This window comes from Chrysemys picta, unplaced genomic scaffold (genome assembly GCF_011386835.1).
Source record: "Chrysemys picta bellii isolate R12L10 unplaced genomic scaffold, ASM1138683v2 scaf44, whole genome shotgun sequence".
NCBI lineage: Eukaryota > Metazoa > Chordata > Testudines > Emydidae > Chrysemys > Chrysemys picta.
Genome location: NW_027052751.1, coordinates 52,139 through 63,787, shown reverse-complemented (window position 1 = coordinate 63,787; position 11,649 = coordinate 52,139). Strand labels below are relative to the sequence as shown.

Below are 11,649 nucleotides of genomic sequence, written 5' to 3'. Positions count from 1 at the left end.
CCTATTCTGTTCATTCCCTCTGAAGCACCTGGAAGAGTCACTGTGGTCTCTGCAAGTTGGACTCTCGAGGTTCCACACACCTCTCAGTGATTTCAGCTCTCAGTAGGGGAACCTTGCTGCCAGATCTAATGCATCCAAGGGTGCTGAGGGAATTGGCTGATGTGATTGCAGAGGCATTAGCCATTATCTTTGAAAATTGGTGAAAATCAGGGGAGGTCCAGGATGATTGAAAAAAGGCAATTATAGTGCCCATATTTTAAAAAGGGAAGAAAGAGAACGCGGGGAACTACAGCCTCACTTCACTAGGCTGTTCTCAGTGGTGGCAGATGACAGAACAAGACGCAATGGTCTCAAGTTGCAGTGAGGGAGGTCTAGGTTGGATATTAGGAAAAACTAGGAGGGCGGTGAAGCACTGGAATGGTTTACCTAGGGAGGTGGTGGAATCTCCATCCTTAGAGGTTTGTAAGGTCCTGCTTGACAAAACTTTGGCTGGGATGATTTAGTTGGTGTTGTTCCTGCTTTGAGAAGGGGATTGAACTAGATGACCTCCTGAGGTCTCTTCCAATCCTAATATTCTATGATTCAGTGCAGGCTGGGCTGTCTTTTCCACAGACACACTCTCCCACAGCAGGACTAAGCACTTAGACCTAATTATCAGTGGTTTCAGCTCTAGCGGTCACATAACAAACCAAAAGACTCTCTATGGAGCCTAATCAGCTCTATCTCTAAACAGGAGAGATGGGCAGGACAAATAGTGCTTGTGACTCTTAGGCAGAGCCAACAACACCAAGCAAAACATCTGTGCCTCACCCTCTCTCTTCACTAGAATATGGCATGCAAACCTCCTTCTTAGAGAGTGCAGTTCAGTTGAGGGTGACCAATGCTTAATTTGTAATGAAATAGGTGCTGGGGCATAAGCAAGTTTTTTACTTTCATAACTGGTGTGACAAGCCCAGAGGTCCCAGGGCTATGAACTGCTGAGCCTAGAGGTGTTGGGGCAAAGCCCTGGCAAGCCCTAGCACAAATTAAGCACCGAGGGAGACTCCCTCATTCAGGCAGGCTAAGAACAGTTATGCTGCCCTTTACTCAATAAGGATAATAACATTTCATGATCCCCACATTTAATACTTATGTGATTTGTGATCCAACACTAGCCAAAATTGATCACTTGGACAACACAGCTGTCTGCTGGATACCTAGGCAGAGTAGGTGTGTTCATGTAAATAAGGTCTGGTCCTGAAGCCTTTACATCCATCCCTAATTTATCACTAGATGTCAGGAGAGAGTTCATTCAGACCTGGCTCATAAATAATAATTTGAAATTATTAGGTAGGCCAATATAGCCGAAACAAATGTGCCGACATTGTCATAAATAACAGCTGTATGAGAAGGCGTCTTTCTTCAGACTTTTCAAACCCATTATGCTTTCTCAGGTATAAGCTGCGATTTTTTTTCAAAAAAACTTCCTTGGCTTGTTGGATCCTGGTGAGTGCCTGATCCTGGGCGGGGACTTTAACACCACCCTTGAGGAGTGGGACTGCTCGGGGACTGAGCGGTGTCCAGCCACCGTGGACATCCTCCAGGAGATTGTTGACCATCACTCCCTGGTGGACATCTGGCATGTCCACCACCCAGACGAAGTGTCAACATTCACCTTTGTCCAGGTGGAGACTCATTGGTCGTGTCACTCCTGTTTGGACCGCATTTACTATCACACTGTCAACTTTCATGGGTCCACACCTCCAGCATCCGGCTGGCCCCATTGTCAGATCACCATCTGGCAACCGTGACAGCCGCTCTCAGCGTGGAGAGGCCAGGGCCAGCTTATTGGCACTTTAATTACAGCTAGCTGGAGGATCTGGGCTTCGTGGTGTCCTTCCTGGAGTTCTGGGATTTTTGAAAGGCCATCTAACTCCCTTAAGCACTTTGACAACACTAACTCGTATCACTGTCTTATTGCAACTTAAAGTCATAGTTTGGGAGAGTCAGATTTCCATTGGTGGTAGCCCATTTGCTGATGGATTTCCTCATGGCCTCATTCATGTCTTTGTTTCTCAGAGTATATATAAGGGGTTTAACCATTGGAATTAGACCAAGTAAAAGAGAGAAAAGAATTTGTTGACCTCTATTGAAGGGTTGTCTGATGGCACCATATAGACAATGATTTATGCCTTGTAGAACCATTAGGAACAATGGCAGTACAGGACAGATTTTTCAAAAACACCTCCAGGATATGTCAACACAGCTAGCTACAGTGAGCCTCCCAGCCTGTGTTGACAATTTGCCCTTCTCACAACCAGCCAAAATCTTCAAGCACTCCCTGACTAGCTCAGTTGGTAGTGCATGGGACTCTTAATTTTAGGGTTGTGGGTTCAAGCCCCATGTTGGGCATTTGATCTTGCAGCCTTAGGGTATGTCTATACTATGAATGTGGTTGATTTAATAGAAGTCAATCTTTAGAAAACAATTTTATACAGTCCATCGTGTATGTCCCCACTAAGACAATGGATCTGCGGAATGTGTCCTCAATACCATGGCTAGCATCGACTCAAGGAATAGTGCACTGTGGGTAGTTATCCCACAGTCCCTGCTGCCCATTGGAATTCTGGGTTAAGCTTCCAATGCCTGATGGAGAAAAAACATTGTTGCGGGTGGTTTGGGGTACATGTCGTCAGTTTCCCTTCCTCCCTCCCTCCCTCCTTGAAAGCAACAGCAAAGAAGAGTTTGCCCCTTTTTTCCTGGGTTATCTGTGCAGACACCATAGCACGGCAAGCATGGCGCCCACTCAGCTGAGCACTGCTCTTGTGAGCATTGTAAACAACTCGCACATTATCCTGCAGTATGTACATAGCCTGGCTAGGAGTGCCAGCATAAGGACGATTGTGAGGAGGACATGAACACAAACGTGGAACAGGTTGATACAGTGGAATGCCCATTCTGGGCCCGGCAAACAAGCACAGACTGGTGGGACCGCATAGTGTGGCAGGTATGGGATGATTCCCAGTGGCTGAGAAACTTTCGCATGCGTAAGGCCACTTTCCTGGAACTTTGTGAGTTGCTTTTTCCCACCCTGAAGTGCAGGAATACCAAGATGAGACCTGCCCTGACAGCTGAGAAGCGAGTGGCAATAACCCCATGGAAGCTTGCAATGTCTGACTGCTACCGGTCAGTCGGGAATCAATTTTTAGTGGGCAAATTACTACAAGGGCTGCTGTGATCCAAGTAGCCAGCGCAATCACTGAGCTGCTGTTAACAAGGGTAGTGACTCTGGGAAATGTGGAGGTCATAGTGGATGGTTTGCTGCAATGGGGTTCCCTAACTGTGGTGGGGCAATAGACAGAATGCATATACCTATCTTGGTACCGGACCACCTTGCTTATAAAATATACCTAATGTGGCTAAATTCAACCTACCCTCATAGTGTAGACCAGCCCCTAGTCCCATAAAGCTCTGCTGACTCTCAGGTCTGGGGGGCGGGGCTCGATCCCCTTGACCCTGTGCCCATGTGAAATATTAGTGGTGGGTGGGATGGTGGCATGGGACCCCTGCTCCCTCCCAGAAGAGGCAGTGGGTGACTCTCCCCCACCCCTTGGGATCAGCAAGGTGCCCACAGACAGGCAGAGGGCAAGTGTGGTCCCCCCAGTCCTTACATTCCTAGTCAGGGTTTATCTGCTTGGGTGATGGGGTCAGGACTGCTGTGCTCTTCCCCTCCCCCTGCACACTGAGCCCGCTGATGGGGTGGGGTTGTTGGGGTCCTCAGAGAAGTGGGGCTGAGAGTTCAAACCCCATGGAGATGTGTGGGACAGTTCCCCTCTCCCAGAGCCATTGTCTCAAGCTCTCTGCAGACTCAGGCAGTCAATGCTGCAGCTGCTGCACTGGGGGAAGATCTCCCCACTTTCCAGACCTTTGCTCCAAACTGTGGGTGGTGCATCCTCTGGGGCTGGCCCCAGTCAGACCCAGGGCACTGGTCTCTGACAATTCCTATGTTCCTGTGGAAAACAAGGAAAATCTGCTTGAAAAAAATAATTTGAAACATTTCACCCAGATCTGTGAAAATTCATTAAAAGCGCAAACAAAACAGAATCATGGATCAGCTCTAAATAAATGATTCTTTATGAATTGTTCTTCCTGTCTCAGTTAATATTCCTCAGATTAATTGTTTTGGTAAACTGAGGCACAGAGAGTTGAGGTAATATAGTGCCTAGCCAGATTTAGACCACAGGAGCTCCCGGCGTCTTGACCTCCTTTCTCTAGTCACTTCTAACTGCTCTACGGGCTATGATTTGAGGTTGCGATTCCTAAGGGAGTCTTAGGGAGTTAGAAGCCCAAGATGTACATGCCTTACTCCCTTAGGCTCCTTTGCAAATCCCTGCTGTCATTTTCTGAAATTGAAGAGAAGCCCAGGCCTTGCAAGTCAACAAAATAGATGCAGAGCCAGGATTACAAAGGGGTTTAGGTACCTAAAGAAGCTGATAGATGTCTACTGGGATTTGCAACAACACCAACAGTTTTGGCACCCAACTTCCATTGAATGCCCATGGGATTTAGCCACTTAGCTCACATAGGAGCTTTGATAAATCCCAGTCAGTGCCTGTCTCCATCTAATTAGATGCCTAAATCCATTTGTAATCCTGGCCTACAGATAACACAGAAGCTGGGCTGGAATGAGGGAACCCTGGGGGAGATCATAGGCCCTGCGCTAGGCAGTGGATCAGATTAGAGGATCAGAAGGACACTTTTGGCTTTATCACCTAGGCATCTATGCACTTGCCTGTGGGCCTTTGCTGCTGAGCTGTGCAGGGCTCCTGGGAGTGAGTCCCACTAGCCCTTAGGAAATAGAAGTGGATAAATTACGTTCCTGCAGCATGGGTCCTTTAATGCCAGTGCAAATCAAAGCCAGCTACATACAGCTCATCTGCAGAGAGCAACAGATCAGAGTCTAGTTCAGTCACAAAGTGAGGGGTGAAAGGACGCTCAGATACCTGGGCCTTTAGCTTCTAGATTGTGATATATAGATAGATATTGACCAAAGAATCCTGGTGCTGGATGACTGAATGCATCATATGTTGGGGAAAAAAATCCACAAAGATCATCATAGTAAGTTTGTTATTTCAATTAAATATGTTTGGGGATCAACATACAGTGGAAAATTATGATGATGAATATGAATTAAAATATGAACTTGTTAAGACTTTACTTTCAGTTTAATCAATTACCTACTGCTGATAGGAATTTTTCCGCCTCTCAGGGAACGGTTGACTTTTCACTGAAAACGCAAAATCAATTTATTTACTTTTTAATTTTTGGCAAAGAAAACTTTCTACTGAAAAGTCGATTTTATCACAAAACCAAAAATGTTTTTTTTTGAGATTTCAGATTCTTTACACAATAATCCCAAAATGTTTGAGAAAAGCAGACAGATTCTGAAATATGTTGTTGTTTAGCTAAAAAACCAACATCCATTATAAAAGATACAGCTAAAAATTTCCAACCAGCCTTAAACTTTAAATAAGTTGGGGAACATTAATATTATCTGATAAAGCATTAATTTCAAGTCCATTTGTTCTATTGCATATGTGTGATTTCTCTTTCAAAGTGATATTTGCAAGAAGGTAACAATGGAATAACAAGTAAAGTTGATAGTAAACAGAGTGCATTTAATACAGACTAGCCCCTTTTAACCCTGGTTTAGAGTTGAATCAAGTAGCCAAAGCCTGTCTATCCTGACCCTGTTCAAGGACATCCTAGAATCTCATGGCTCAAAGGGACCTCAGGAGGCCATCTTATTTAACCCCATGCTCAAAGCAGGGCCAGTCCCCAGACAGATTTTTGCTTCATATCCCTAAATGGTCCCCTCAAGAATTGAACTCACAACCCTGCATTTAGTAGGCCAATGCCCAAACCACTGCGCAGCTCAGCTCAGGACTTCTGGTCTAGCTTCACACTCCTGCTGGCTGAGTATAAATGGTGTAAATGGCTGTGCAGAACTTACACATACCAAGACATGGGGCCATGTTTCCAAAGGTATTTTGCTGCCTACTGGAATTTTCAGAAGCAACTAGGAGTTTATAATTCGTTAATTTCAAGGGGTGTTGAGGGCCTAGATGTTTTGAGAATCCCACTAGGTGCCTCTATACCTTTAAAAATCTGTCCCACAGCCTCTCTCCAAAGGACCTTACAGTCCCAGTAGACAGAGCAGAGAAAGGGAGGGAGGGGAAACAGAGGCAGAAAGAGGGGAAATGACTGGCCTAAGGTCAGACAGCAGGTCACTGGCAGAGAAAAGAGTAGAGCCCAAGTGTCTTGACAACCCCTGCACCACACAGCACAGAGTAAACAATACAACATAGCAGTGATGGAGGGATGCTGCTAGTCTATGCTTTCACACATTTAAAATGTGTTGGCATTTTAGTCTATCCGTTCCATGGCCAAGCTGTGAGCTTGGTGATGGTCGCAACACAGGGACGTCCTCTGGAAGAATTGTTGGATTTGTATTGTACTTTGTTCCATCCTTCATACTGCATTTTAACAGGCCACATCTTGGGCCAAATCCTCAGATGATGTAAAGTAATGAAGCTCCATTTACTTTGAAGAAGCTAACCGAATTACAATAGTGTGATAACGTGACTGAGTGATTGTCAGAGGCAAGGAGTGCTAACAACACCTAATCATTGTAAGTGACAAGTGCTGTGCACCTTTAACATTCATATAATGAGATATTAGACAAAGGGGAATCAGGGCTATTCCCTCTGTCACTCTAATCCTGACCATTGTCTTTCTCATTACTTCCACAGCCATCACACAGTGTAACGAGGAGGAAAATGTCCAACCAAACCACCGTGACCGAGTTCCTTCTCCTGGGATTCTCTGACATTCAGGAACTGCAGATTTTACACTTTGTGGTGTTTCTAGTTTTTTACCTGATATCCCTGCTGGGGAACCTTCTCATCATCACAGCCATAGCCCTCGACCGCCACCTTCACACCCCCATGTACTTCTTCCTCATGAATCTGTCCATCCTAGATCTCGGATCCATCTCTGTCACCATCCCCAAATCCATGGCCAATTCCCTCATGAATACCAGATCGATTTCTTATTCTGGATGTGTTGCCCAAGTCTTTCTCCTCGTCTTCTTTGCTTCAACAGATTATGCCATACTGACCGTCATGGCGTATGATCGATACGTCGCCATCTGCCAACCACTGCACTATGAGACAGTGATGAACAGAAGAGCTTGTGTCCAAATGGCAGCCAGTGCCTGGATCAGTGTCATTCTCTACTCTGCAGTGCACACTGGAAACACGTTTGCAATATCCTTCTGTCGAGGCAACGTGGTGGATCAGTTCTTCTGTGAAATCCCCCAGCTCCTCAAGCTCGCCTGCTCTGACTCAGACCTCAGTGAAGTTGGGTTTCTCATCTTTAGTTTATTCTTATGCTTAAGCTGCTTTGTTTTCATAATTGTGTCATATGTTCAGATCTTCACCACAGTGGTGAGAATTCCCTCTGAGCAGGGCCGGCATAAAGCCTTCTCCACCTGCCTCCCTCACCTCAGTGTGGTCTCCTTGTTTGTTGGCACTGCCACTTTTGCATACCTGGAACCCATCTTCAGCTCTCCATCAGTTCGGAATCTTTTGGTGGCCCTTCTCTATTCTGTGTTGCCACCAATGATGAATCCAATCATCTACAGCATGAGGAACAAGGAGCTCAAAGGTGCACTGAGTAAAATGATAGGTTGGAGGTTATTTATTAAGAATTAAATGTCAATAGTTATCTTTTGATCAAGATTTCATTCTGTGTTTCTTTAGAAATATAATTATCTGATGGAATTATTGTCTTCATGAGAACATAACATGCTATCTCTTCATGCCCAATTGGGTATTTACACTAGTAAAAACCCAGACAAACTTGACTGAAAAAAAAACAAAAAAGTGTTATTAAAGGTTTACACCAATGTAAATAAGATCAGAATCTATCTATCTATCTATCTATCTATCTATCTATCTATCTATCTATCTATCTATCTATCTATCTATCTATCTATCTAGTAATTATAAAGGATTACCCATCACCATACTATATGAGCACCTTGCACATAATATCAGTAGCCATACCAAAAGTCTCTAGTGGGGTCTCTGGCTCTTCTTATTTTGGGGGATGAGAATTCTGACTGAGATATCAATGCATTTGTTGTTTGTTTCTCTGTTTTTTTAATTTATTTTTGTTTAGCTGGTTGGTTGGTGGTTGATTTGTTTCTTTGTTCCAGGTGGTTTTGGAGGTGGAAAGGCGTGGGGAGATGGTGATTGTTTGGTTCGACCTGATTTTCAATGTTTGTCCTCTCTTGGGAGTGCCCATATGTCATCTCTTTGATGAGGTTTTTCTGAGCGTGCTGAAAATTTGCTCCCCACACTGATAAAAGGGTGCAAAAGAGGTTTCTTCGTGATTGAATTCCTGCTGAAATGATTATGTTTATACTATTGGGGTATTATTGTATTATTAATGATGTGTTGGGGAACAAAGAGCCTCAGGGAGGCATCTTTTTATCTTTTTAACTTAAATGATTATGTAAATGCTGTGTCATTGGTGCTCTGGTGGAAAGGCTTTTCTGAAGAGAAACTTTTTCAAGGGTTTCCTAAAGAAAATCTGATTTTGGATAATGAGGCCAAAAACTGGATCCCATTGAAGTCACTAGGGTCTAACCCCTCACTTCTAAGATATCAGGATTGGACAATAGCCAGTGCACATAAGGATCAAGATTTGGCTCATAACACCCTGGAAAAAGTGAAGGTGACAGCGATATAAGGGTCACATTTTCGAACACAGGTAGACCAGCACCAGTGCAGAGTAGACTCACTGACTGAACCAGTATAATACTGATGTTGTTTTGGCCCAAAGTCCCTGGGATACACTTAGTAGTAATATAAACACTGATGTAAATTAGTTGTCTGGGGTTATTTTGTTCTAACTGTGGTGTATTTCACTAGGGGGGTGGTGAAGCACCGGAATGGATTACCTAGGGAGATGGTGGAATCTCCATCCTTAGAGGTTTTTAAGGCCCGGCTTGACAAAGTCCTGGCTGGGATGATTTAGTTGGTGTTGGTCCTGCTTTGAGCAGGGGATTGGACTAGATGACCTCCTGAGGTCTATTCCAACCCTCATATTTTATGATTCTATGAAAAATGCCATCTGGTGTTCCATATGCAATCCAGTGTAGATCTACCCACATTCAAGCTGAGAAAGAATCTCAGAAATTATTAGTTTTAGAATGCCATCTTTGTGCATGGCTGTGAACACTACATATGTGATAATCAAAGGCAGAGCATGTGATTAGATAGACAGACGTAGAGATAGGACCATTCCCTGTCCTAACACACAACCTCTTTTAATCATAAAGATGGATTTTTTTTATTGTGAATTATGTTAGATAGATTAGATTAGATAATTTATGAACATTATTGTGTTTCTTTTCCTGTTAATGATTGTCTATGTCCAGAGCATGATTGTCCTATAAGTCGTCCTTATTAAATGTTATTTAGTAAAGATTTTTTTGACTACATCTTACACCATCGCTCATTTACAAACAACTCCTCATATGTACTCTGTGTTTGAACTTTTAGCAGTTTTGATTGGATACATTTTTAACATGATCTCCTTCGTTTCTCTGAGTAAATAGAAGTATCACACTCAGGTTCCTTAAGAACGAAGGAGCCAGTTCTCAGCAGGTGTACATGGTTCTAGCTCCTCTGAAGCCAATAGAAATCTGAGAATTTACATTAGCTAAGGATCTACTCTGAACAAAACTCACTTCCTTTGAAAATTCTGTACAAAGGCCCTGATTACACAAGCCGCTTCAGCACATTCTTAACATTAAACACATGAGTATGCCCACTGAAGGTTTAAAGATAAAGCCATGTTTAAGTCCCTGTTGTATATGGGTTAGTATTATGGATAGGACTTAAGGCTAATACCAAACGGGTGTCAGACTCTGAGACTTCCTCAGTTTCTCTCCTTTCCAAGTCAAACAAAGCCCTACAATTGATGCACTGAAATTACTCTCCTCTTCTGGAGTCTAGATTATTAATGTAAAATAATAAGTTTATCTCAAAGCCAGAATCTCTGGGTCTTCTTCTCCAGACTCACCAGTCCATTATGTCCTTCATCACCGACCTCTCCCTCCTGGAGGGCCTGCTCACCAGCATACTCATCCCCAAGATGTTGACCAATATGGTGAGTGAGAAGAAGACCATTTTCTTCTCTAGCTGCCATGCCCAGGCCTAGTTCCTCTTCCTGGTGGGCTCCATGGAGTTTTTCCTCCTTGCTGTCATGTCCTTTGACCACTATGTGGTTATCAGATAACCACTGCAATATGCCACCATTGAGAGCACTCATGTCTCCCTCGTGCAGGTGGCTGTTGCATGGAAATGGGGGTTCCTGGCCTTGATTCTGCCCACTCTCTTGGTGGCTTGGCTTCCACACTCTGGTCTCAACCTCACTGACCATTTTTTCTGCTACGTGGCGACACTCTCAAGCTCTCCTGCTTCAACACAGCTCTCTCCTGGACAGTCCAAATATATTAAGTCTGTTATTTCTTTAAGGGAATAATATATCAGCTTATTATTTTAAATAGTTATGCAGACACTTCAATTTAAATACACTGGATTAGATAAAAAAATAAAACAAATTTATTAACTACAAGGAGATAGAGTTGAAATGAGTACCAGTAACGAGGTATAAAAGTTGGAAATGGATACAAGAAAAATAAACATAAAATGCTGCCCAACTTCACAAACTTTATTAAATTTGAAGCAAAGTTTTCTCCTCACATGCTTCCAGCAGTCTGACTGACCAACCCCCTTAAGTCAGGATCCATCCCCCAGAGTCCAACAGCAGCTTCCTTTGTTTCCTTAGATGCTTTGAATGCTATGAACAGGGAGAGAGAGCTGTCTTGGGGTGTCTGATCCTTCTTTTTATAGTCCTGTCCCCTTTTTGAGAAGCATTTCCAGTCAGGAGCAAGGCAACACGCAGTCTACGTGGAAGGGAACTCCATATTGTTTTTTTGCTAAAATGTAGAATTTTGCCACTGTCTACTTTCCTGCCAAAGCATGGCCACATTTCAGATAATGGCACATCAGCTTTGTTGACACCTGGCTGAGGCATTGGCTTGTTCTTTGTCTTTGAGAAACTGGTTTGGCCACTCCCCAGTCTTATATGGAAAACATCCTTTAAGTCATGAGAGATAAAAAGCCATCTTTTAAAAAGTAGTAAATAGAAAGGAGCATAAACACTACCAAATTAAGTGTAAACATGTAATAAGAAAAGACAAAGAGGAATTTGAAGAATGGCTAGCTAAAAACTCAAAAGGTAATAACAAAATGTTTTTTAAGTATATCAGAAGCAGGAAGCCTGCTAAACATCCAGGGGGGCCACTGGACGATCGAGACACAAAAGGAGCACTTAAAGATGGTAAAGTTATTGCGGAGAAACTAAATAAATTCTTTGCTTCAGTCTTCATGGCTGAGGAAGTTATGGAGATTCCCAAACCTGAGCTGACTTTTGTAGGTGACAAATCTGAAGAATTGTCAGAGATTAAGGAGTCACAAGAGGAGGTTTTGGAATTAATTGATAAACTTAACAGTAGCAAGTCACTGGGACCAG

General features: G+C 43.4%; 1 protein-coding gene across 1 annotated transcript; it reads left to right on the top strand.

Moving 5' to 3' along the window:
• The first annotated feature begins 6,818 nt into the window (after nt 1–6,818).
• Nucleotides 6,819–7,754, top strand: LOC112059638 (olfactory receptor 14I1-like). The gene has a single exon (XM_024105967.2). The coding sequence runs from the start codon at nt 6,819–6,821 to the stop codon at nt 7,752–7,754; it is 936 nt and encodes a 311-aa protein (XP_023961735.1).
• The last annotated feature ends 3,895 nt before the right edge of the window (nt 7,755–11,649 follow it).